The sequence below is a fragment of the Coenobita brevimanus genome, chromosome 62, assembly GCF_032717465.1.
Source record: "Coenobita brevimanus isolate Jiangsu-jjx chromosome 62, ASM3271746v2, whole genome shotgun sequence".
Classification (NCBI taxonomy): domain Eukaryota; kingdom Metazoa; phylum Arthropoda; class Malacostraca; order Decapoda; family Coenobitidae; genus Coenobita; species Coenobita brevimanus.
The window spans coordinates 35,176,051-35,203,835 of record NC_137015.1 but is presented as its reverse complement, the minus strand read 5'-3'; the positions used below and the strand labels follow the sequence as shown (position 1 = coordinate 35,203,835).

At 42.4% G+C, this 27,785-nt stretch overlaps 1 protein-coding gene across 1 annotated transcript in view; it reads right to left on the bottom strand.

Moving 5' to 3' along the window:
- The window catches only part of Nf1 (neurofibromin 1), a 509,668-nt gene that overhangs the window by 375,814 nt on the left and 106,069 nt on the right, over window positions 1-27,785 (bottom strand). Inside the window, exons 16-19 of the mRNA XM_080275751.1 lie at window positions 13,297-13,489; window positions 10,652-10,693; window positions 10,144-10,217; window positions 9,881-10,036 (exon numbers count right to left, since the gene is read on the bottom strand). Of these exons, the coding sequence (XP_080131877.1) occupies window positions 9,881-10,036; window positions 10,144-10,217; window positions 10,652-10,693; window positions 13,297-13,489 (465 nt within the window). The remainder of the gene's footprint in view (window positions 1-9,880; window positions 10,037-10,143; window positions 10,218-10,651; window positions 10,694-13,296; window positions 13,490-27,785) is intronic.

Here is a 27,785-nt window from a genome sequence, read left to right as displayed (position 1 = left end):
AGGAAAGATAGGGAACGGAAGGAAATAGAAGGGAAAGGGAAGGGAAGGTAGGGAAGAGAAGGAAAGGTGGAGAAGAGAAGGAAAGGTAGGGAAGGGAAGGAAAGGTAGGCAAGGGAAGGAAAGGTAGAGAAGGGAAGGGAAGGAAAGACAGGGAAGGATATGAAGGGGAAGGAATGGTAGGGATGGGTAGGGAACAGAAGGAAAGGTAGGGAAGGGTAAGGGAAGGGAATGAAAGGTAGGGAAAGGAAGGGATGGGAACAAGAGGTAGGGGGGGTAGGGAAGGGAATGATAGGTAGGGAGGGGTAGGGAAGGGAACGAAAGGTAGAGAGGGGTAGGGAAGGGAACAAAAAGTAAGGAGGGGTAGGAAAGGGAAAGAAAGGTAGGGAGAGGTATGGAAGGGAATGAAAGGTAGGGAAGGGATGGGAACAAAAAGTAGGGAAGGGAAGGGAAGGGAAGGGAAGGGAAGGGAAAGGAAGGGAAGGGAAGGGAAGGGAAGGGAAGGGAAGGGAAGGGAAGGGAAGAGAAGGGAAGGGAAAGGAAGGGAGAGGAAAGGAAGGAAGAAAAGGGAAGGGAATGAAAGGTACAGAGAAGAACAAATGGTTGGGAAGGGAAAGGTATGAAAGGCAGGGAAGGGTATGGAATGAAAGGCAGGAATGGGAATGGGAAGGATAAGTCACAGAAGGGCAGAACAAGCATGAATAAAAAGTTCGGACAAGGTACAAATGAGGAGTCAGGCAAGGAGTCAGAAGTGAGAGTAAACCAAATGGATGGAGCAAGGTGAGGTGAGGTGAGGACAGGTCGTCAGAGTGAGTACAGGAATGAGGGTCCGAGGAGGAAATGGATAAAATACAAAAGGAAAAAGAAGTGATGAGGGAAGGGGTCAGGTCAAGGATGGAAAATAAAATAAGGATGGGGTTAGATGCAAGAGAGCAGAAGGGGAAAGAGACAGACAAGGGAGAAGAGAAGAAGAAACATGGAAAAATAGGTGAGGGACAGAAATGACAGGAGTTAGGAGAGGGAAGGAATAAAAATGGCAGGATAAAAGGAAGGGAAAGGTGGAAGGGAGAGGAAATGAGACATGTTTATATGAGTGAGGAGGGCTTTAGAACTGTGCAACATATTTACACATAGGCATTAACCTCTTCAAAATACTAATCAAGTCATTATGGTACTGCCTGCACAAACAGTATCGTAACCTACATTTTCAATGCCACTTAACATACATGATGTTTCACCATGTTTTGTCATCGGGAGTACCTTGGCCCCACTCCCACTAATTATACATCTGGCAGGTAAAATTCAAAAACAGAAAAAATGCAAACATAAATGTATGAGAAATATCATAAGTGTCAAGAAAAATGTGCCACACCTCCATTCATTCATCATTCTAAGTAACTAATCATTCTTTACTGAGTGACATAAAACAATATATAGTTACTGGAGCAAAACATATAGCACAGCATAACATTTATCTGAACTATGTTTCAAAACACAGAGCACAGCAACAGTATCAGCACTTTTGTTGAATGAACAGTACTCATGTAACTCTTAAATGTTAAGTATACTCCACATCTTTAAATGCATTTCCTGCCAAAAAATCTGAAAACTAAATTAAAACTGCTGAACACATCAATACATCCAAAACAATCTAAGCAAGTATGTTTATGTCTCACTGACAAATAATAAAGAAAAAAAGTACAAAAAAGGCTGTGAATCAACATTTCTAGTAAGAAACATCATTAATGATGCCAGCCAAACTAATTTACCCACTCACTGGTACTGTCACACTTAGATAAAAGGAGCATACCTAGGGTAATGTCTATTAAGATGCATTAAACATACCAATAGCTTTGTCAGTCATGTACAGTCAACCCCCACTATTCGCAAGTTCACACACTCTAGGATTTTTCTGGGAAATTAATTCAAGATAGTTCCTGCTTTTCCCACAGCATCAGCTGTTCCAAATGTTTGTAAGCGATTTTATTGCATGCTTTCTGTGAGAAATACTCTCCTACACATTTAACTATGCAGCTACCCTGTACAGGTGTGTTGTTCAGCACACGGCAAACTCTCATCATCATCAACACATGGTGAGTACAGTACACTGCATCCAGAAGGGCTTGTGTATCATCCTGTACTGTCTTCTTAGGAAATATTAATGTGCCATAAAATGCACTGACAGGTGTTATAGTGGGTTTGTAGGTAACAGGAACAGCTAAAAACACTGAAATCAGTGACTTCTCTGGTAGGTCTGGGTTATTTGCAGAATTCAACATTTGCGGGGTGTTCTGGTACATAACCCCCACGTACAGCAGGACCTGACTGTACTTAACAGTATGTAAATTACATTTTCAAATATTTTTGCATTGTCTGAAGCACAGACCATTGCTTGTGAACTACAGATACTGAGATGAAGTAAAGGTGTCAAGTTCATAACAAAGACAGGCTTCAATGCTTCTAATATCCCATTAAAAAAAAAAAAAAAAAAAAAAAAAAAAAAAAGGTATAGTATGCAGCTACTTAACCCCTCCGTGGCCGAAGGCCCGGAATTTTCCATGCACGCCAGGCCGACGCCAGGGCCATTTTTTGAAATTTCAAAAATTGATTTTCTTTTCTTGCCATATTGAAGAGAAAGTTCAGATCCACCTAACAGTGCAAATCCCAGCTTCCTAGACGCATTTTGTGGCTTGCAATGGAGCGCAGAATTCGCAGAAATATCGGCAACCGATATCGCTGCCCAGGGGCGCTGCTGCAACGCAACTGGGGAGATGTTGTTATTTTTTTTTTACCTCCCAAAACAATATAAATAGTGCTGAAATGTTGTGCATATATGAGATATGATGATATCGAATGATTTCAGTACATAATCTGTTAGGAATGGCTGGAAAAAAAAATTATGAATATTTTTTCACCTTTTTGATATAAAATATGTTTATGGTAGTTTCGAGTTATTTTTTAAGTTATCGTTGTGCCCATGCTTGGAAAAGGGAGTGAAAGAGTTGAATTATCGGTCCTAAATGAGAAAACTGCATGTCCTCCAAGGTTAGACTCTGCCTCAGGAGAATAAAGTGGAGGGTCAGATCTGATTAGAAATGCGGAAGGGTCAGATCCGATTAGCAATGCGGAAGTTGAGTCGCAACTTCGAGCTCCCACACCATGAGCATGGCTAAATATAGAATCGTAATGCAGTTTCAGAAGTCTGATTATTACGAATACAGATACAAAGCAGAAATAAATAAGTTTACAGACGGTGGAAAACATATTTTTTCAGTAATAACATGTTCATCTTTCTCTGTCATTTTACGTTCATCTTCATCATTATACGTTGTTATTTTCGCAGCATATATTGCTGTCTCATAAACAGGGTGGTTGTATGTGTTTTGCAAGGGAGGAAAAAGATTGTATTTTCTGTCTGGGTTGAGATAATGAGTGTAACTATGTGTTTTTAGGCATGGCCATGAGCGAAAATATCGTACATCCACTCGCCATGACGGAAGGTGGTTAACTGACAGATGATATGTGAGAGGGTGAAGTCAAGGTCAGTCTCATGTCCCAGATTTTCGTTCACTTCCCGGAGGTTTTCACAGTTTTCTACAAGTTCCACTGCATGAAATGATCCAAACCATTACAGCAAACCTGAGCAAATAGATAAAGATACAAAGACAAAAATGTATTTTTCACTTATTATCATGTCTTTTTTGTATGTGCCTGTATTACTTCATAATCGTAAGCAGGTGGTTGTGTGTGTTTTGCAAGAGAGGCCAAAGATGATATGTTCCGCCTGGGTTGAGATAATGGGTGTAGCTGTACTTGTTTAGGCATGGCTAGGAGTGAAAAAAATCGAAAATCCACTCATCACAGCAGCAGGCTTTGAACTGCTTGATCAGGTGTATGCGAGTGTAGTGAAGGTCAAAAATTTTTGCAGCATTTTATAAGCTGCGCTCAAATGACGCCTGCGGCCATTGATCGGCTAAACGTCATTTGACGCCGGCGGCCACGGAGGGGTTAATGCCAGCAATATCTAACTATAGTGAAGAATTTTAAAGACCAGGAAACACGCACTGAGGACAAACCACAAAGGTAATCTTTAACTGCACTCATTGAAAATATCCAGAATGGGTGAATAACCTCGTTCACACAGACTCTTGACTGTTTAGGAGATACCTGATTACCAGCACTGTGACAATTAAAAAAATTAGACTTTTGGAAGTCAAATTTATGTGGTAGGTGGGGGCACTCACCATCCACTCACTCAATTTAGTATTGCTTTGGGTGTCTGCCCTTTCCTCTCTTCCTTCCTTCCTCGTCTGTCTTTCTTTCTTTCTTTCTTTCCTTTTCCTTTCTGCCGATGGGTGACTTTACACTCCCTCTTCTGTCTTTCTTTCTTTTATTCTTTCCTCTTCCTTCGGCCTATGGGTGACTCTACACTGAGTGACAAGCCAAATGGTTTCCTGTACACCAGGAAACCATTTACTACACTGAGTGGTAACCATATAGTGTAACCAAATTATGGCACCTGGTGGTTAAGTGGGTAATTAAGATGCTCCATTCAAACTGAGCCTGTGTAGGTATACAGTATATCCAAGAGGTGGCTGGGGTTTATTGCTCACGTAATGCCACTCAGGGATGAGTGAGGCTGGTCACTCTCATCTTAAATGTCAGGACCAACTTGCCTAACCCCAGGCTCCTACACTCCTCATGGGGCAACATAGGATTGGGTGATTGATGGATGGATGGATGGATGGAAGTCAAGTTTCAAATCTGCTAAAACCTTACTTGAAAGAAAGGTGTACAGAGCTGTATGCAATGTCTGAAGATTGATAAGGCAGTGCATGCCATGGTCATTAAATTCAGAGCTGGTACATGAGCAATGAATGTGAATGAGATACCTTTGATTAGAATAGTCTTGTGATGAGCAAAACTATACATATACACTTCCTTACATTTATTACTCAACATGTAATACATTCACTATGCCCCTCACATTTTGTTCTGACAAAGTGATATTCATCCATCCATCCATCATCCAATCCTATGTCATCTCATGAGGAGTGTAGGAGCCCAGAGCTAGGCAAGTTGGTGGCATTACGTGAGCAATAAACCCCAACCACCCCTTGGATATAAACCTACACTGGCTCAATCCAATTGGAGAGCCTTAATTACCCACTAAACCACCAGGTGCCATAATTTGGTTATATGGGTACCACCCAGCATAGTAAATGGTTTCCTGGTGTACATGAAACCATTTGGCTTGTGACTCAGTGTAGTCACCCAAAGGCAGAAGGAGAAGGAAAACATGAAGGAAAGACAGACAGATGATGGAGTGTAAAGTCACCCGTAGGCGGAAAGAGGAGGAAAGAATGAAGGAAAGACAGACAGAAGAGGAAAGAAGGAAGAGAGGAAAGGGCAGACACCCAAAGCAGCACTACACTGAGTGGTTGGTGAGCCCCCCCACATATATTACTCACATTAAAGCAATGGAAATTTCTCAGTCTAAAGAACAGTGCTGATAAGACAAATTAATTCTCCACTGTGATGATTATTTTCATTTTATTCTAAATTATTTTTTGAACAATATCTTTCTACAGTACACATCTTGAAGTGAAAATACTGAATATAAGATACTCAAATTAGTAAACATGAAGCTAAAAACAATAAAATATGAATTTTTTACTTGACTGTCAAACTCTAAACTTTGATGTCCTCAAACTGAGTCTCTTCATCACCACTATTACCAAAATCATCATCCTAACCAACTCCCATTTTCAATGGGACAGGGAGATTCATTACAAAGCCATTTTCTCTCTGTGAGGACACAAATTAGAAAAGGAGTTGCAGACAAATACAGCACACTTCCTTAACAGAATGAACAATGACTCTAAATCTACAAAATGGGATCTTTGTACCTGAACACCATGTCTGATAAGATGAAGGGATATTTCTGTTCACAACTGTACTATCTACATCATTTTATTCTTCCATGTCCTTAATCCAAAACCAGTCCCATCCCAAACCTCCATTTCATGTACATTATAGTAGAATCAATAGTCTTTACTTTTTTGGAGACATAAGAGAAAAAAAGAAACCTCAAGTAGGGTAAAGCTACAGTCTGCTGTTCATCATTTTACATTTTCTTTTTATAAAAAAAAAAAAAAACTATCATCCAGTATTACCTATTATGCTGCTTTGCCAATTTCAAAGTTCCAGTAGCAGATGTACAGAAAAAACTGTTATATTCTGGAACAAAACTGTACAGGTAAGGCACTGTAATCATACACTGTAGTACAGTACAGCAGAATCTCCTAAATCACGCAATCCTAAATAGCGGATTCAGAATATGCAGCAACATTATGCAACAGTTTGCAACATCATTAAATCTCAGAAATTACAAGAAATTCGTAGATACTGCCTTGAAAGTGAAAGTTTCCTGATGCCTCATGTAATACGCACTACCACTACATCGAGTCCGTGTGTCTAGCCGGCCATGAAGTATCATACCAGTCATATTCAAGCATAGCACTTACTCTAAGCCAATTACAGCACTTCTCTCCCACACCAAGCATCAAGGGCGCACACACGTGAGCCCCAGCACCCATCTGCCTCAGTGCACTATCTTCTCTCTGTTGACAGCATGTGGTTCTGATGTGGTGTATGAGATTTTTTTTTTTTTTTTTCCCCTCTGTGCTTCCTCTGCGTGCCCATTGTTACCATGGGTGACTGTAAGCCTACAACTTCTTTGAGGAAGGGGAAAAAGAAACCAACATTAACTTACACCCAAAAGTTTGACGTAATAAGAAGGACTGATGGCCGTGAGAAGAAAGCCAGTATGCCCACCATTACGAACTCAACGAGGACGATCTCTCCTACTGGCCACGTTGTTTACTAGCCACCACTCCGACTGGATGCATCAGCGTATCATGCATTCTAAATCCTCATTTATAGCTTTAAGAGGTACATTTATAAAAATGTCCAGTCGCTGTGGTAATCCAGGAATAATAACGAGTAACCTGTGAAAGACTCATTTCAATAGAAAATATGGAAATGGCCACATCCGTTTGCTAAAAAATTTAGCTCAACGTGCCAGTGACACAAAGGCAGCTGTGAGTGACAACACCACTTCCGTTGTCTCCATACTGGACTTTCAGGCGTTGCTGAGGGAGGCTGATGAGGAAGCAGTATGCTCGTCTCGTGCTGAAAGGCCATAGACAGCCTCAAGCCTTGGAACCCCTTGAGTCAGGTAAGAATCTTACAATACTGTTCATTGCCATTAAATATGCTTTACTAATTTCCTTTTCAGGTTGTTAATGTTCACTTGTGACCAGTTTGATGTAGGTTTGGGGGTATGGGGGGGGGGGAACTTTACCAAAATGACAGACTCATGAGTAATTTTCCCTATAAGGCAGAGTTTAAGAAAGACGTGGAGGAACGATTGGGCAAATCTGAATTGGAGCAGATGGGAGACATGGAAGGTGTGTGTAGGAAATTTACAGAAGAAATATGTGCAGCATGTGATGTGGTGTGTGGAAGGAAGAGAAGACGGAGGGGGGTGCAAGGAACAGCGTGGTGGACTGAAGAGGTGAGACAGGCTGTGGCACAAAAGAAGAAAGCATACAATGAATGGATGAGAAATAGGGGCATGGAAGGAGTTGAGAGGCGGAAGAGAAAGTTATATATAGAAAGAAAGAGAGAGATGAAAAGATTAGTAAGAGAGAGTAAGAAGAGAGTGGATGAGGAATTTGGAAGGAATTTGAGTGTAAAGTGGAGGGACTGTAAGAAAATATTCTGGAAAGGGGTGAAAAGAGTAAGACAGGGTGGAAGTGAAGTTAGCAGGGGAGTGAAAGATAAAAATGGTAGATTACTAGTGGAGAAGGGAGAAAAAGTGAGCAGATGGAGAGAACACTTTCAGGAATTGCTGAACATAAAGGATGGAAGTAATGCGAGTATAAGTGGCTGGGGAATGGTGGGGAGAAGGAGGGAGGTGAGAAGACAAGAAGAAATCAGTAGGATAGAAGTTGTGGAAGCAATGAAGAAAGTTAAATCAGGGAAAGCCCCAGGAATTGATGGAGTGTGTGGTGAAATGCTGAAGCATGGGGGAGAGATAGTAGTAGAATGGATGTGGAAGATGTGCAGATTGGCCTAGGAGGAAGGCAGAGTCCCAGAGGATTGGAAGTCAGGTATAATTATTCCCTTGTACAAAGGAAAAGGGGAAAAAGAAGTGTGTGGTAATCATAGGGGCATTTGTCTTCTTAGTATAAGAGGAAAAGTGTATGGTAGGATACTTATTGACAGAGTTAGAGAAAGAACAGAGAAATTAGTTGGAGAAGGAGAGGGAGGGTTTAGGAAGGGAAGACGTTGTGTAGATCAGATATTCAATCTTAGATCTTTAGTGGAAAAGTTTCTAGAGAAGGGAAAGAAGTTCTATGCGGCTTTCATGGATTTGGAGAAAGCATATGACAGGGTGGATAAACAAGGATTGTGGAAAGTGTTAAGAATATATGGAGTAGATGGGAAGTTGCTGAATGCTGTGAAGAGTATGTACGATGATGCGAAGGCGGCAGTGCGTGTGGATGGTGAACTAAGTGAATTTTTCTCTTTGAAAGTTGGGTTGAAACAGGGATGTGTCATGTCTTCATGGTTGTTCAATCTGTACATGGATGGGGTAATAAATGAGGTACAAGGTAGGGTAGTGGATGTTGGAGTGGCCCTGGTGAGAGAGGACAGTGTTTGGAAACTCCCTGTACTGTTGTTTGCAGATGATACTGTGTTGTTGAGTGAAGACGAAGGGGAGCTGCAAGGCTTGATGGATGAGTTTGGAAGAGTGTGTAAGAAACGGAATCTAAAGGTGAATGTAGGGAAGAGTAAAGTGATGGTCTTTGAGAGAGGTGAAGTCAGTGAATGTACAGCGAGGTTGGATGGTGAGGAATTGGAAAATGTGAGTATGTTTCAGTACTTCGGTAGTGTGATGAGTAAGGATGGAAGTTTAGAGGGTGAAGTGCTTGAAAGGGTACAGCAGGGAAGAAAAGTTGCTGGTTCTTTGAAAGCAGTGAAAAGAAACAGGGAAGTGAGCATGGAAGTGAAAAAGTTACTACATGACAGTATTGTGATACCAACTCTAACGTATGGAAGTAAAGCTTGGACGTTGTTGGAAGGACACAAGTCAAGAGTGAGAGCAGTGGAAATGAGTTATTTAAGAGGAGCCTGTGGAGTCACATGGAGAGACAGGCTGACGAATGAGGATATAAAGGAGCGTTGTGGTGTGGATGTGGATGTGATAGGAAGCTTATGAGGAACACACTGAGGTGGTTTGGCCATGTGGAGAGGATGGAGGGTGAAAGACTGACAAAGAGAGTGTATGTGAGTGAGGTGGAGGGGGGAAGAGGGAGGGGGAGGCCGAGGATGAGATGGAGGGATGGGGTGGAGAGGTATATGAGAGAGGAGGGTGTGAGTTGGGAGCAGGGCAGTGAAATGGCGGGGGACAGGGCGACTTGGAGGCGATTTGTTTGTGGCCACCCCAAACGGGATTGAGGCGTCAGGCAATAGATAGATAGATTAGTTATTTCTAATTCGCAGAATTCTCAAATCATGGCATGTGCTCAATCTCATAACAGGACGATTTAGGAGATTCTACTGTACATCCCTGACTTTCAGTGAAGACCATACTGTAGAGTGACACCTTTCTGTGGTGCCCCTGATATAACTAGGCAATGGTTGTACACATGTTTCTCAAAACCATTTCTAACTCTTTGGGACTGATGGTCTATAGGCAATAGGCAGATTTAGCCTGCAGTTCACTGGGTTCAGTTTTCAGACAAGCCTGGTCACTACAAAAACATGAGGACTGTTTACAAAATCTTTCCTAACAACCAGTGCCATGCCTTACCTCCATCTCGTGCTCTGAGCTCTGGTGTGAAGGCCGCCGCTTGCAGACTGTGCGGTGGAAGCTGTCCGAGATCTGTCCGTCCTCCATTCTGGCCTTGGGGTAGGACACTAGTGCCTTGGTTGCATTCTCCCAGTTAATGAATGTGTCTTCCCAAGCCTGCGTAAGATTGCATGGTCAGCAAGAAGGCCAAGTTTTCAAGTCTGACTTAGCCTCTCTCTCTCACTCTTTCTCTCTCTCTCTCTCTCTCTCTCTCTCTCTCTCACCTGCAAACAACCAGAGGTCCACTTTTCAATCTTCCTCAAAAGGGCCATTATCCTCTTCTGCAAAGCTGCTCTTCCTGCAAAATTAGAATCTCAGTATCAGTAGGAGTATTTTAGTACAGACAACAGTATTGTATTTACATTTCATCCTTAGTTCTGAATGACAGTGTTCTTTTCCACATCCACCAACTGTGTTACTTAAAAACCCAATATTTCTTTTAAAAACTTTTCTTTCGGTATTGATATACAGTATCTGGTCCACAATACAAATGTAATGTGAAAATACTTTTAAAAAACAACCACTGAAACTGAATTACAGAGATGCTATTCCTATATGAGAATTCTTATACTATATCCATCAGTACTGTATTTATCAATCCATAAAACCATCTTAACACTAAATTTATAAATCATAAAACAATGTATAGTAAAATTCAGTTGAAGGAGACAGTCAATATCTATAGCTACTCATTCAATACAAAATGGAAATTCCAAAGAAACAATATCTTACCCTGCTGTTGCTGTTGACTAAATATTCTTGATTCCAAAGAGGCTGCATTGAAAAGAGTACAACAGAAATGGTAACTCAAGACATACTAGGAATGTACAGAACAGTATATATAAAGAAGCATCTTTAATGAGTTTTACATTCCGAAATATAGGATATTAAAACATACATCTCAAAAACGTTTATACAACTCACTTTTACTCAATTCTCTGCCTTGCTGATGTCATATCCCTTCCAAGGGATTCCCCTACAGGGAGTGAGCAATAGCTATGAAAGAAGTCTCCATGTAGCTCTGTCCTAAACATATCTCTTCTGCATCATGATTATGATCATCATAACCCATTTCCTACCAATGGGTGGGGAAATTGGTATGAAAGTGGCAGAAATAACAACATACCCAGTTAACAGAACACACTCAGGAATCATTCAAGCCTTTGGAATCCTGACTCCACCTCACAAGCTTCACTGGAATTTTTTTTTTTTTTTTTTTTTTTTTGTCTACTACCAGCCAATTTTATTCAGCAGAGAAGAGAGTTTAGTTTCTGACTCTGAAAGGTCTGCTACAACCTTCTTTTACCCCATCATTTCAAGAAGTCTTTCCAACAGAATAAAAGTGTCTGGACGTAACATGAATTAAGCCATTAACATCACTGTACAGAAAAAGTTACCCTTTTGAATACAGATGATGCCACATTTATTCTTTTTCTTTAACTAACTTATGATGGCCCCTCATACTAAGGGGGCTTATTGAGGCTATAATATCTAACTCCTTCATATAAAAAGTCAGTCCTAAGCTAACAATAGTCAGAAGATGGCAAAAATTAAAAAAAGACATCCCCAACCTCTACAGTTTAAGGAAACTGATTCAAACGAATTTCAGGTTCATATTCTAAGTGACACTGGAAGCCTTGCAGCACCTCATCCTCTATGATTTATTCCACACAATACACCCTAAACCCATGGTCGGTGGTGACAAGCATTATCTACTCACTTGATGTCGCGCTGCCTACATCTTCCTTGCATGACTCTACAGTTACAACCCTCATGGTTTCCTGCAACCTAAGGAACCATTTACTGTACAATGTCAGGTGGTAACCATATAACCAAATAAAGGGTGATGTGGAGCCTACTAAGGTGCCCCTGTTCACTAGGTGGAGAATGACAAACAAGACATCCATCTAGGAACCAAATCTCCATACTTTTCCCCATGCCTCAACACAACAAGGAGCTGTTCACTGCTACTGTAGGTATCAACAGTTCATTACACACAGCCCTTAAGGGGCAATTTCTTGCTTGCATTTGGTGTGTCTGCTCATTCAGACAGACCTCCATGGGCCTCACCACAACAAGGCACTCTCCACTGCAAGGGAACATCAGTTCACTGCCCTGCAGTTGATAAGTCTGCTCACAGTGATGGACCATGGTTGATCTACTATTATTACTATTATTATTACTATTAGTACTATTATTACCACTACTGTAATACTATAACTACTACTACTGTACTACATCCTAAACCCCAAGAAGTGGCAAAAACAGTTCTTATTTTAAGTGGTATTGGAGGCTCCATAGCACTGCTTCCTAATACAATTTATTATGCAAACTTCTATATAACATGCATGGCTTAATCCTTGAGAAAAGCATATGAAAACTGGCTGGATCAATTGGGTATACAGACACCTGGTGGCAAGACTGGTTCAGTGTCCTGGTCAGAGTGCCCTGTGGCCTAGGTGCTGTGGGTCAAGTCCAAGAAGTGGCCAAAAAATTTTCCATCATGCTGAGCTACCACGGGTGCAGGTCCGCTTCCTACCTTAAAATGTTCTGGACAATTAGTTGCCTAGCCTCACGTTCCTATGCTTGGAAGTGGGTATGGTGGAATGTGTGTGTGTGTGTGTGTGTGTGTGTGTGTGTGTGTGTGTGTGTGTGTGTGTGTGTGTGTGTGTGTGTGTGTGTGTGTGTGTGTGTGTGTGTGTGTGTGTGTGTGTGTGTGTGTGTGTGTGTGTGTGTGTGTGTGTGTGTGTGTGTGTGTGTGTGTGTGTGTGTGTGTGTGTGTGTGTGTGTCTCTCTCTCTCTCTCTTTTACTCAACACTCCCTTGTATGTTGTTTCTATCACTGCAGTATCAACAAAGTTTTGATCACTAACATTAATAAGAAAACTGAGGTGTAATTTGCAGAACAGCTCACTATGGAAGAGGTGTTACAAAATCAGCAAAATTACTTGCAACATGACCCACTACCAGAGGAATGGATAGTTGATGCAGCAGCAAGTTCCTGGTGTATGTGGTCATTACAGAGATGGCTGGGGAGATAGTACAGTAGGTGAGAAGGTAGGCGTGAAGGTAATTGAAAAAGTAGGTAAGCGTAGGTGAGAAGGAATGTGCGAAAGAAGTAAGATGCCAGGTGAGAAGGTACTGAGATGGTAGGTGAGAATGTAAGACAGGAGGTAAGCAAGTATTGAGATGGTTGGTGAGATGATAGTGAGAAGGTGGGTGAGAAAGTGGTGAGATGGTGGGAGGGAAAATAGTGAGAAGACAGGTGGTTATTAGAGGGAGGGGGAAAAAAAAAAAAAAAAAAGGGGGGGGGGGGGAAGAGGAGAACATCCCCAGGTTCAACTGGTTAAAACTGAACAAGACACATAAAAGCCATACCAGTGGTCAGGATGGCTGATGCGGCAGCAAGTTCCTGGTAGACATGGTAGTTAGGAAGGAGGTAGGTGACAGTGGCAGTGACCTCATCCCACACACACCGGATGTCTGCTTCCTCACACAGCAGCGCAAAGCATGACATGGCAACCTGCACACCATCTATGTCGATACTCCACAGGTACATCAGGAATACAACCTGGATAAGCAAAATCATCAATGTCATTAATACCATCATTACCATCATCCATCATCACCATAACACTATGATCTTTCTTCTAACTAAGGATGGAGACAGGTAGGATCATGAAAACATGTAAAGTACAAATGTGAGAACTATCAACAGCATGCCCAGTGATATAGGCCACACACTCATTCAAATTCAAGCCCCTGGAAACTTGACTCACCTCACAGGCCTAACCATCGGTGCATATTTTAGAGGTCACTATCTATCTATCTATCTATCTATCTATCTATCTATCGATCTATCCATCTATACAGTAATCACTCTAATATCCGGACGCCCAATAACCGAACATCCCCACTAACCGAACCTTATCGTCCTGGGATCAAACATTCCCAAAATGGTCCGAAAATCCAAAAAAATTGGAAAAAAAACCGATTTTTTGCCGTCCGTAATTTGAACTTGCCGCGCGCGCCGCGTGAGAGCATTGTTTTGGTTCGTCATTCCTCCGACGTCCGATAGAGCGCCGCTGCATCCTCCCCACTTCCCGCCTGTCTCTCACCGCGACTGGACCTGCGCTCTTCGTAATGGCTGCCCACGTGCTCGCTTTTGTGGTGGTGCCGTACTTGCTGCAAGGCCTCCTGCTGCTCTCTGCCCTACTCTTAGTGTGTGTGATGATGGCCCCGCCTCCTGAGAAAAGGAAGAGAGTGGTGTTGACTCTGGAGAAGAAACGGGAGATATTGGAGAAGGTTGATGCGGGTTGGTCTTCTCTTCGCATTCTCCGCGAGTTCAACCTGGCCCGGTCGACTTTGTTTGATATCAAGCGTTCCCGAGACAAGCTCATGCAGTACACGGCTGACTTCTCGCCGAGAAGCAACGCAACGTGGAGAGGAAGGTTATGTTTACTCCCAAGTATGCAGAGATCGACCGCTCCACGTTGATTTGGTATCGACAGCAACGTGCAGCTGGTGTGATGGTACGTGGAACGGAGCTGAAGGCTGCTGCTGAGAAGTTTGCAAGGCTTCACGACGCCTAGACTTCAAGGCATCCGAGGGTTGGCTCTTCGCGTTCAGAAGTTGCGACATGGCCTTACTAACCGTAAAGCACATGGCGAAGCATTGGAGCGCTAACGAGGATGGAGTGGACGAGTTTCGGCACAAGGTGAAAGGCTTGATCGACAGGGAGGGCCTCACTCTCGGTCAAGTCTATAACGCTGACGAAAGTGGCCTATTCTATCGCTCGGTGCCAACGAACACTCTCGCCGATGAGACGGAGAAGCGTGTACCTGGCCGCAAGCTTTCTAAGGAACGGATATCTGCTTTGTGTTGTGCCAATGCTAACGGCATGCACCGGCTTAAGCCCGTTATTGTTGGCCGTGCAAAGCAGCCTCGGTGCCTTCGTGGGGTGATGGATGTCCTTCCTGTCGTATGGTACCATTCTTTGAAAGCATGGTTCACAGCTGTGATTTTCAAAGACTGGTTTCACCATCACTTCGTCCAAGGAGGTCATACATTACCAGACGAAGACACTGGGAATTCCTCGCGACCAGGTAAAGGCTCTCCTTCTCCTCGACAATGCACCTGCCCACCCGTGCGACAAGGACTTGGTTGCTGAGAATGGCCGTATTAGGTGCATGTTTCTGCCACCTAATCGACTGCTCTCATTCAACCAATGGACCAAGGAGTGATCGTGGCAACAAAGCGCCTGTACCGTCGGAAGTTCCTGGACGAGGTGATGGTGGTTCTCGAGGACGAGAGACGAGCGCAGGGAAGGACGTGACACTCGAGGCAAGCGGACTTTGGAAAACCTTCGCCGCTACAACATCAAGTCTGCGCTGTACAACTGGGCTAGTGCATGGAAGGAAGTCCCTGTGAAAACTCTTGAAAATGGTTGGTCTCGTCTGCTTCTCGGAACAGATGTGGAGTACGATTTCCTAGGGTTTGACGTGGATGACTTCCATGCACGGCTACGTACGCACGGCGACGATGTTGATGTGGACGATGTTCGTGAGTGGTTGGACGACGACGAGGGCGATCCTGGGTATCAGACGTTGTCTGATATCGAGATCGCGTCTTCGGTTGCTGGTGTCAGTCCCGAACTTGAAGATTCCGACGACGAGGCGATGATGATGCAGACTCCGCCCAGCAGGACACTACTCCAGCCATCCCCAAGCTGAGCGCACTCCGGGGAACATCTAGAGTTCGTCCCTAGACTACCTGGAACACCCGGACTGCGACAGGGAGATGGGGCCCTTGGGACTCGTGGAGGAAGTGCGTGCTTTCCGGCAGCGCATCATCAATCGCCAGAATCGTCGGTCCTTGCGTCAGTCAACGATTGACAGTTTTTTCAGGCCCGTGACCCCGCTGTGCCAAGCCCTGGTTCCACTCCGTTGCCTCCCCAAGACAGGCCCTCATGCTCCGAGCCACAGCCCAGCACATCAGCTACAGTGGAGTCACCGCTCGACGTGAGTTTGCGGCTGTCTTCAGAGTCTTCTGTAGTCGGTACGCCATCACCACTACCCACCGATGCACCCCTTGGACGCCTGCCAGTGATACTCTCGGGCTCTGACAGTGAATAAACAGCAAGAACTTCTCCACTAGACCACACGGGAATTTTGAGTGTTGTGCAGTGAAAAACGGTGTGTTGTGTTAAGGTTTTCAAGTTGGGAGAAAAGACTAAGTAGAAAAGAAATTTAACGTAACTAACCTTCTTTGTTTTGGCTTTGGAAACTTAAAAAACTTGGGAAAAGTTAATGTGCAACACTTAAATTTAATGGAACATTATTTGGACTAAAGTGAACACTGTGAAAAGAACGGACTTCTGTGTGTTGGCGACTAAGTTCAGTGCAAGACTTCAGGAAGAGTGTAGTGCAAGTGCTTCAGGAAATCGTTCTTACTGTCAGAGTCCGAGAGGGAGGCGGTTATTCATCGAGGTGGCCAGGGACTTGCTGTAAGTAGCCAAAATGTTTCATGTTGTACTATTTTCCATACTATATTTACCAGAATGTTTCATATTGTATTTTTCCCATACTATACTTACCAGAAAGTGTCATACTGTACTTCTTTCCATACTAAACTTACCTCATGCATGTGCAGTAGGAATGTGTTTTTCAGAGTTCGGTTAGGTTCGGTTAGGTTAGGTTCGGTTAGAGTCCATAAGTACCAGAATGTTTATTAATGTATGAACATACTTCTAAACCCACATTTTATGTGTCTATTGCATTTATTTCAGTCATTTATGTGCCTTATTGGTGTGATTTGGGTGTTAAATAGGTGCTATGCATGTCCGGAGGGAGTTGTATAGGTGTTTCTCTGTGTTAGGGTCCGTAAGTACAAGTCCATAAGCTGGGGCCCAATATCCGGACAAAACCAATATCCGAACCTACCGATGGCTCTATTGATCCGGATATTGGAGTGATTACTGTATATCTATATATATATATATATATATATATATATATATATATATATATATATATATCTATCTATCTATCTATATAATTATATCTATCAATCTATCATCTATCTATCTATCTATATATATATGCCCTTTCCTCTCTCCATCCTTCTTTCCTTCCATCCTCTACTGTCTTTCTTTTCTTCATTCTTTCCTTGCCCTTCTGCCTATGGGTGACTTTACACTCCCTCTTCTGTCTTTCTTTCCTTCATTCTTTCCTCTTCCTTCTGCCTGTGAGTGACTCTACACTGAGTGACAAGCCAAATGGTTTCCTGTACACAAGGAAACCATTTACTACGCTGGGTGGTAACCATACAACCAAATTATGGCGTCTGGTGGTTTAGTGGGTAATTACTGTGCTCCAATCGGATTGAGCCGGTGAAGGTTTATATGCAAGGGGTGGTTGGGGTTGATTGCTCATGTATTGCCACTCAGGGATGAGTGAGGCTGGTCACTCTCATCTTAAATGTCGGGACCAACTGCCTAGCCCTTGGCTCCTACACTCCTCATAGGGCAATGTAAGATTGGATGGTACATGGATGGGGTAATAAACGAGGTACAAGGTAGGGCAGTGGATGTTGGCGCAGATGATACTGTGTTGTTGAGTGAAGAAGAAGGGGAGCTGCAAGGTTTGGTGGATGAGTTTGGGAAAGCGTGTAAGAAACGGAATTTAAAGGTGAATGCAGGGAAGAGTAAAGTGATGGTCTTTGAGAGAGGTGAAGTCACAGTGAGGTTGGATGGTGAGGAAATGGAAAATGTGAGTATGTTTCAGTACTTCGGTAGTGTGATGAGTAAGGATGGAAGTTTGGAGGGTGAAGTGCTTGAAAGGGTACAGCAAGGAAGAAAGGTTGCTGGTTCCTTGAAAGCAGTGATAAGAAACAGGGAAGTGAGCATGGAAGTGAAATAGTTAGTACATGGCAGTATTGTGATACCAACTCTAACGTATGGAAGTGAAGCTTGGACGTTGTTGGAAGGACACAAGTCAAGAGTGAGAGCAGTGGAAATGAGTTATTTAAGAGGAGCCTGTGGAGTTACATGGAGAGACAGGCTGACGAATGAGGATATAAAGGAGCATTGTGGTGTGGATGTGGATGTGATAGGAAGCATTAGGAGGAACACACTGAGGTGGTTTGGCCATGTGGAGAGGATGGAGGGTGAGAGACTGATGAGGAGATTGTATGTGAGTGAGGTGGAGGGGGGGAGAGGGAGGGGGAGGCTGAGGAAGAGATGGAGGGATGGGGTGGAGAGGTATATGAGAGAGAGGGATGTGAGTTGGGAGCAGGGTAGTGAAATGGCTGGGGACAGGGTGACATGGAGGCGATTTGTTTGTGGCCATCCCGTACGGGATTGAGGCATCTGGCAATAGATAGATAGACAGATAGACAGAATAATGTTATGACAGTTATGTGAAGTAAAATTTGAACAGTAATGTTCAAGTTAAGCCATTAATAAATAATTCAGTAAAAATTTGAGTATATTAGAGCCTACAAATACCTTTAAACTCAAGAGGTAGAGTAGGAGGAAAATCTACTCATAATTAAGGGTCTGCAACATAATTAGTTTTAATAAAAGGGGTCAGCTGCACAAGAAAGCTTAAGAACCACTGCTGTAGATAGACAGATACACAGTGGTAACCACATGACCATACACTGGCAAAGGTAGTGTTATCATAAAGTAAATCTTTATGTACATCAGACAGGAGACATCCACAAAAATATGATGCAGATTAGCAAAAAAAAAAAATGCTTGGCAATTATATTAAAACACTTACTATTCCCTAAAACCTATGTTATATACAGTATAAAGAACAATAATTTAACCCCATATTCACAAGCAAGAAAAAATCTAAAAAAAAAAAAAATCCTGCCAACACTTCATTCAGCAGGAAATCTGGAAATACCATATAACTGTCCTCATATTTTAATCTCATAATTTATCAACAAACTATGTCTTACATTGCCCCATGAGAAGCGTAGGGGCCCAGGGCTAGGGAAGTTAGTTCTGACATTTAAGATGACAGTGACCAGCCTCACTCATCCCTGAGTGGCATTACATGAGCAATAAACCCCAACCACCCCCTGGATATAAACCTTCACTGGATCAATCCGACTGGAGGGCCATAATTACCCACTAAACCACCAGGCGAAATAATTTGGTTGTATGGTTACCACCCATCACAGTACATGGTTTCCTGGTGTACAGGAAACCATTCGGCTTGCCACTATGTAACAACCTAAAAACAAGGTTACTTGAGCCCTTATGCTACCTCACATCCTTTATATTTTTATTCTTACTATACAAGATTCCTTCACAATAATCAGTACAGTAAAACTTCACTGTAATGGACAAATTTGGGCCCAAGCCATTCTGAAAAAAGCAAAATTCTAATTAAAGCAACATCCGGACTTCCCCCTGCTAACCTGGACTTTTCCCGATATATCAGACATTAGTCTGGGTCGCACCAACGGTTTTTAAATTTTCACCACCACTACAGTACTGTACTGTATTATACATTCACCACAATAATCAAATTGTATAATATATACAATATAATAATACTGTACTGTACACTGATAAACATGTCTTTTATTTACCTTACTGTGGTGAGCATACCTGAAGTGGTCAGGCAGTCCGGACTGCTTCTGGCTTTATCAGACTTTTTCTGGTACATAAGAATTTAGTCCAGTAGCTCCTCAATTTCCATACAATTGGATTCCGGTCTACTGAAGTCAGTTATATCAAGGTTTTACAGTATAATGAAATTTTTATTCTTGTTAGTGCCAGATGAGTTTACTCAATTTAACGGAGAGTTAAACAATCCGTTAACCCCTTCAAAACAATGACATCTTCAGATCTAAGATAGACCACCTCCATTAACATTTCTATATACCATAATGATGTTAACATTTTTGCATAATGATGTCAATTTAGTACAGCAGGAAGGATTATGGTGTAACTAACTAGGCCTATATACAGTACGCAAGGTGTCTTCCCAAGATGTGGTGAATAAACATAGACATATCAAACCATATGAAACATGCATAACTTGAAAAATGACTTTTGTTAGTAATCCCTGTAATATCCGGACGCCCATTTTCCGGACATCCCCAATAACCGGACATATTCGTCCCGGGATCCAGTATTTCCAAAATAGGCCAAAAACCGCAAAAAATTCGACAAAAATCTGACTTTTTTCCCACCCGTAATTTGAAATTGCCGCGTGGCACCGAATATCTGTTACACCATGGTCCCTTCACCCCTTCCTTCCTCCCCCCTCCCCTGTCAGGGTTGCCATTTGGTATTTTTCATTACCAAATGTGGGCCAATTTGGTAATGAAAAATTCGTTTGGTAATGAACCAGAATAATACAATACCAAACGGATTTTTCACATGTATGAGGATACAAAGGATGGAGATGGTGGATTGTTTGCTCTCTCTGATTAAATTGGTAGCCTATATAGCATGATAATAATCAACATGCTGTTAATAATAAGAAGAGTGATGACATGTACTTCCACTTGTGTATATAATTAGTGAAGAATATATGCTAGCTTTACGAATTTGGTAATGAAAGTTAAAAATGGTAATGAAAATTGAGGAGTTTGGTAATGTGGCAATTGCAATCTGGCAACTCTGTTACCCCGCCATCATCAACAGTCACAGCCTAACTCCGATCGAGAGCAGATGCTTATAGCAATGGAAGCTACAAGTGCTCGTTTTTTGTGAACAAACTGCAATACCTGACACAAGTCAAGAGTGAGAGCAGTGGAAATGAGTTATTTCAGAGGAGCCTGTGGAGTCACGTGGAGAGACAGGCTGACGAATGAGGATATGAAGGAGCGTTGTGGTGTGGATGTGGATGTGATAGGAAGCGTTATGAGGAACACACTGAGGTGGTTTGGCCATGTGGAGAGGATGGAGGGTGAAAGACTGACGAAGAGAGTGTATGTGTGTGAGGTGGAGGGGGGAAGAGGGAGGCCGAGGATGAGATGGAGGGATGGGGTGGAGAGGTATATGAGAGAGGGGGGTGTGAGTTGGGAGCAGGGCAGTGAAATGGCGGGGGACAGGGCGACTTGGAGGCGATTTGTTTGTGGCCACCCCAAACGGAATTGAGGCGTCTGGCAATAGATAGATAGATAGACCTCGCCACTGGAACACAGGGGAATTTACAGTGTTGTGCAGTGTTAAGAAATCAGAATTTAGAGCGCAAAGGATTAACTCTGGACTGCAAACTGGCAGTTCAAACCAGTCCAGGAGCCAGGGACTTGTTGTAAGTACCCAGAATGTTTAATACTGTATAAACTCACCTCTAAAACCTCATTTTATGGTTCTTTTGGATTTATTTCAGTCTTTTATGTCCCTTACTGGTGTGATTTGGGTCTTAAATAGGTGCAATGCACATCCAGAGGGAGTTGTATAGGTGTTTTTCTGAGTTAGGGTCCATAAGTACAAGTCCAGGAGGCTGGGGCCCAATATCCGGACATGCCTTTGGCTCTATTACATCAGATATTGGAGGGATTACTGTACAGTAAACCTGCATTTTTTGCTGATTTTATTTCTACGGTTTTGCCCTCTCGCGGATTTTCTTAGCAATAATAAGTTTAACTAAAATATCCTTGAATATACGGAAAACAAAAAATTTGAAATTCGCGCCGCTTCCAATTGTAGCATGGTAAACTCACGCCACCCTCTGTCCCCTTCCCGCGGCCCCTCTGCCTCCCATGGCCGCATCCCTCAGTCCACGCCTGCCTGCCTCACCTGCTTGGTGCACTTGTAACCGCACTGTGATACAAGCCTCTTGCCTCCCACATGGCCCCAGGACATAAGCCAGCCTCACCGAAGGCTAATAATACAATTAATAAGAACTCCAAAGTGACAAAACGATCAAGAAAAGTTATGACCTTAGCAAAGAAAATTGTGTTATTGGACAAGCTAAGAAGTGGCATGAGCTACGCCGCATGTAGTCATGAGTATGGAGTGAACGAATCGACAGTGCGTTACATTAAGAAAAGTGAAAAAGAAATAAGACAAGAAGTTGCTAGATGTGCATCAATGTCAGCAAAGGTGTCTCAACATGTTCGTGATAATGCTCTAATTAAAATGGAAAAGGCACTGAACATATGGATAGAAGATCTGAACCGCCGACATATTCCTGTTGACACAAATTTGATCAGAGAAAAGGCCAAGGATTTGTACAATCATTTCAGTGATGGAGAGAGAGATGGGAAGCACACATTCATGGCTAGCAAAGGCTGGTTTGAGAAATTTAAGAAGAGATTCTCACTCCATAATCTCAGGATTACTGGCAAATCAGCCTCTGCTGATCATGTGGCAGCAGAAGTGTATCCAGCAGAATTTGAAAAATTAGTGAAGGACAAAGGGTATCTGCTGCAACAAGTTTTCAATGCCGATGAGACTGGGCTGTGGTGGAAAAAAATGCCAAGCAGAACTTTTATATCTCGAGAGGAGAGACAGGCACCTGGATTTAAAGCTCAGAAGGACAGAGTATCGCTGCTATTCTGTGGGAACGCAGCTGGTCATATGATCAAGCCTATGCTGCTATACAGGGCTAAAAAACCACGTGCACTTAAAGGGAAAGATTTAAATCAGCTGCCAGTGTTTTATCGTAACAACAAGAAAGCGTGGATGACGGCAGCATTGTTCAGTGACTGGTTTCATAACTGTTTTGTTCCAGAGGTTGAAAGATACCTGAAGGCAAAGGGGATAGACTTTAAAGTGCTGCTGATAATAGATAACTGGCCAGGTCACCCTGAATCTATTAAATTTGCTCATCCTAACATCGAGGTAGTTTTTCTACCAAAGAACACCACATCACTCATTCAGCCACTTGATCAGGGCATCATTGCTGTTTTCATGGCAATGCGTGGCACGAAGCTTTGCCATGATTAGACAAGCTATAGAAGAAGGAGATAACATCAAAATGTGGTGGAAGAAATTCAACATAGCCAACAGTATCATGTTAATTCAACAGTGCCATGAAGAACTCTCTGCTAGCTGCATCAACTCCTGTTGGAAGAAATTGTGGCCTTTAGTGGTGAATGACTTTGCAGGATTCCCAACTGCTGATGCTGAAATTGTTAGAATTAAAAATCTCTCGAGGACTGTCGGAGGTGAAGGGTTTTCTGATTTGCAAGAAAATGAAATTTGGGAAGAACTGCTGGGGAATGCAGGAGAAGAACTAACAACACAAGAATTGGAAGAACTGCTCAATGAAGAAGAGAAAGATGAAGAGGAAGAGGAATCTGGCAGAAATGATTTACCACAGGCGTGCACACTAGAAAAGCTTGGGGAAATCACTCGCAGTATGAGGCATACCATCTCCCTGCTAATGTCGTATGACCCATCGCTGGACAGGGCAATAAAAGTGGAGAATGAGATGGAAGCTGTGTTTGCTCCCTACCATGAAATAATGAAGATGAAGTGTGAAAGGGAGCAACTTCCAATAACTGTTTTTCTCAAAAAAAAAAACCAACGCAGCCCTGCATCTGAACTGCCATCGACATCTGGCAACACATCTCCTGCCTTACCACGCATGGAGGATGAGTCAGCTGATGAGCCCTCTCCTAACTCCCCTGCCTCGTCTGATGTCTCTGAGTGAAACTCATCTGTAACTAAAGGTATGTAAAGTGATAAAACAAACAGACGTTAACTAAAAATATTACAGTACTGTACTGTACTTATAGACATGAATTAAAGTTTTATGTAGTGCACACTTTGGGGGGGGGAAAAAAAAAAAAAAAAAAAAAACGTACAGTACGTGATACTGAGCAAAAAATATATTTGTTAGGTAGCAAGTTTAAAAATTTCAACTTTACTTGTGGTGTAATGATTGAAAAATCATTTTGTCAGATTGTGAGTCTTCGAATGGTGTTGGTGGCTGGAAGTGGTCGGGGGAGGTGCGACCGTGTGAGTGAGGGGACATGCGACCGTGCGAGTGTTTGCTATCACCAGTTACTGCATCATTTTATTTTGTACTGTTTTGTGAATAAATGTGTAGATAACTGTGTATTACAGTACAGTGTTTACGTTTTTCCTTTACTTTATAATGGAGTAAGTGCTTTCAATTTTGTAAGAAGGTATTTCGGGATGAGTATGAAGGTTTCGGGACAATTCACTGTCAAGTCAAATCGCCGTCACAACAAAAACAAGACAATTCGCCTTCATTAATGAAGATAGCTATGAGTGATGCTAGAATATAACTCAAATGTGACTACAGCAAGGAAGAAACAAGTTAATTATTGACTAAAGGTGCAACTAATAAATAATATCCAAAGCCTATGCTACTGAACATAGACTTTGTTGGATCCCCCTGAAATATAGTTATTAGAGTATTAATTAATTAATAAGTATATTTATAAAAGAACTGATTAATTAATAATAAGTGTATTTATAGAATGGCGGGGAATCGTCCAGGGTATGAATTGTTCTGAAGGGGAATCGTCCATGTTTTGACGGGGAATTGTCTGACGGCGAATTGTCTCGCAACCAGTATGGACATGGACTGTGTGAAGAAGAAACAAAGTGCATAATGCGTGGACACGAGAATGAGGATATAGAACATTTTATATTAGACTGTCAGGAATACGGGGAAGAAAAAGGAAAACTACCAGAACTACAACAGCCATACGTAGAAAGTAAAGAGGACATTTTAGAACAGCTATTACAGTAGAAGTCCGAATTTTCGGCATCTATGGGACCAGGCAAGTGCCGAAATATCAAAATTGCCGAATTATCGAAAACCCTACCCACTCAGTACCTTATATGTTTCGGTGAACACTATCATCATTACTCACATCATTACAAATGTGTTTGGAGAGAGTACTGTATACTGTCTGATACTGTACAATACTGTAATGAATACAGTACTATACATGAATATGAAAAATAAAGAAATTAGTGAACATACTGTTTATAAATGTAATGGTACAGTAGGCCTACAAGTTCACATGCACTTACCTAAACTTATAGTAGGTTCCTTATTTACATATGTACAATAGAAGGGGTTGATTGGAGTCTGCTACTGCTGGAAGAAGTCCTCAGCAGTAGAGGGTCCTGCAACAGGCTCTAAGGACTCTTCTCCCTGTTGCTGCGGCAGTAGAGCTTGAAGTTCAGAGACTGATGTTGGTGATGGAGAGGAGGGAGCAGAGGAGCTTACGTTAAACTCATCCATAATCTGTTTCCTACTCATGCCAGCCTCTAATTTTTTCAACAGCTCAATTTTCTGAGCAATAGTCAACATCTTATGTGTACGCTTCTTGCTAACACCAGTTAACTTTTCACACGTGGAGGCCATTTTCAAAGCACGCAGAAGATGTTTATACTGTTCACAACACACGGCTGGTCCACTCAGGTGTTACAAAGCTCCTGTCTGATGTTACGGTGCTTACAGCACACTCGAATAGTAATTTCAGAGGTATTTCGGTACGAAGTTCACAAAGCACACAGAAGAATCAAGAGAAGTCGGCAGCAGCACGGCAACAACTCGGAAGAATGGCGGAAGAATGGCGAAACAGATTCTCTTTCCCATGCTAGACTCACTACATGTTTGTCCTCTCTTTATGCTATAGGAGAAAGAGCTAGCCTCTGAGCTTCATGGCAGTGGTAGACTCGTTCCATCACTTTCACTATCTCACTCACTAAGGCGGGTAAAGGCGGGTAGCTAGCTGGCGAGCCTCATGGAGAATTTCAAGACTGACGAAAAAAATCGGAGAATCTGCCGAACGATCGGAGATTTTTGTAAATGGGACTATTTCACAAAACTGCCGAAATGTCAGATTTGCCGGGGATTTGGATGCCGAAATATTGGACTTTTACTGTATTTGAAGTAGAAGATTTTGAAAGAATAAAACAATTCACACACAAGTGCCAGAAGAAGAGAGAGAAAAGAATCAAGGAGCTCAGCAACGAATAAATTGGAAAACCAAGAGATACTACAAGAGGGGCCATTGCAAAGACTATCCCTCTACCAATCATCGCATCGCATCGTGATGTGTAGCATGGTGGACACAAGTAAACAAGATTCAATTGTTAAAAGAGTATTCGCTAATTTGGTTTTTCATGGGGGTTACAAGACGTAACTACTGCAAAAAATGCGGGATTGCTGTATTTTGTACAAATATAAGAAACAGAAGCTCGAGTGCTGCAGCTGTGCAAGGCTAGGAGTGTTTGTGCCAACTTTAACATATGGATGTGAGACTGGTGTGGTATGAAAATTAAAAGTCAAGAATGAGAGCAGTGGAGATGGAACTAGTGAGAAATGATTGTGGAATAAAGAGAGAGGATAGGATACAAAATAAAATTATTCGTTAAAGATGCAGAGTGAGGAAGTCTGTGGATAACAAAATCAAAGAATGTGTACTAGGACATTATGATCAGGTGAAGAGAATGGCTAACAATCAGTGGCGTACCTAAGGGGGGGGGGGGCTGTTTGAAACTGCACCCTGGGCCCCCAATTGAGGGGGGCCCCCCAAAAAGCCTTAAAAAATTTATAATCTTTTTAATTAATATTTAAAAATACAGCATATATATTTATCATCCTGACAATCCTGGCTGAGATATTAGATAAATTTTGAGAATTAGGGGGGCTAGGTTCTTTGTGGGGGCCCCCCTCCCCAAAATGAACCTAGCCCCCTGGGCCCCAAAATCTCTGAGTACGCCCCTGTTAACAATAGAGTGGTAAAAAAGGTATATCAGAGTGAATTTGGAGGAGGAAGGAGGCAAGGTAGGCCAAGAAGGTGGAGGGATATGGTGGATGAGTGCGTGAGGAAGAGAAGTATGGAATTCGGTGGGGTTAGGGGACTGACAAGAGAGCTAGCTGGCTGGATGAATGTTGTTAGGAGAAGTGCATGATCAGGGATCTGGGACCCCTTTTCACGTGACAGCGTTCGGACTGACTTTATCAGATATGTTCATGTGAAGCTACAGAATGTGATGAAAGTTTTTTGGCATATCAGACAGAGCCAGAATTCTGGGGACTTGAATGATGAGTGAATTGATGTGTGGCCCACTGGAGTGGGCAAACATGGGCTGTCTGGATGTTGCTACTCCTCACCCTGCCCTAGAGTGGGAAAGGGGGTCCAGATGATGATGATAATAATGTACTAATCATTCTTTCTCTCATGGAAGCATCTTTAGTTTAACATTCCAGCTGATGCAGGCTGGCTTCATTCAATGTAGCATGTACATGAGTCTATCAATGGTATTTCTGTCACCAATGACACTCATGATCAGGCCAACCCTAGATTCTATTCCAGCTATGTAAGATACAGTAATTCTACACAGATACAAATCATGCAAAAGCTGTATTAAGTCTATCTAAATCAAACAATCTTCAAAAGCAAGCATCAAAACTACTTAACAACCCTAATGACAACAGAATATTCTGGTCAACTCTTAATTCTTTCAATAATAACTTTAACAAGTCATCTTCCATTCCCCCACTAAAATCTTCAGATGGCAACATTACAAATGACCTTTGCCAGAAACTCTACCATAGACGATACCAGCCAGACTGTCCCAGTACTGGACCTTGATTCTCCCGAAATTGTCCCATTTAAAATACAGACAAGATACGTAAAATCCACCCTACACAATTTACCTACCAACAAAGCTCCAGGCCCAGATGGAATTCCGCCAATTGTTTTGAAAAAGTGTTCCCCTGAACTTGCCTCTGTCCTAGCTAAATTATTCAGACTATGCATATGTACTTCTTTATTCCCAAATTCATGGAAAGAAGCCAATATCCACCCAGTTTCAAAGAAAGGAAGTTCGTCTGACCCCTCCAATTACAGACCAATAGCTGTCACATCTTCTCTTGGTAAGGTATTTGAAACTT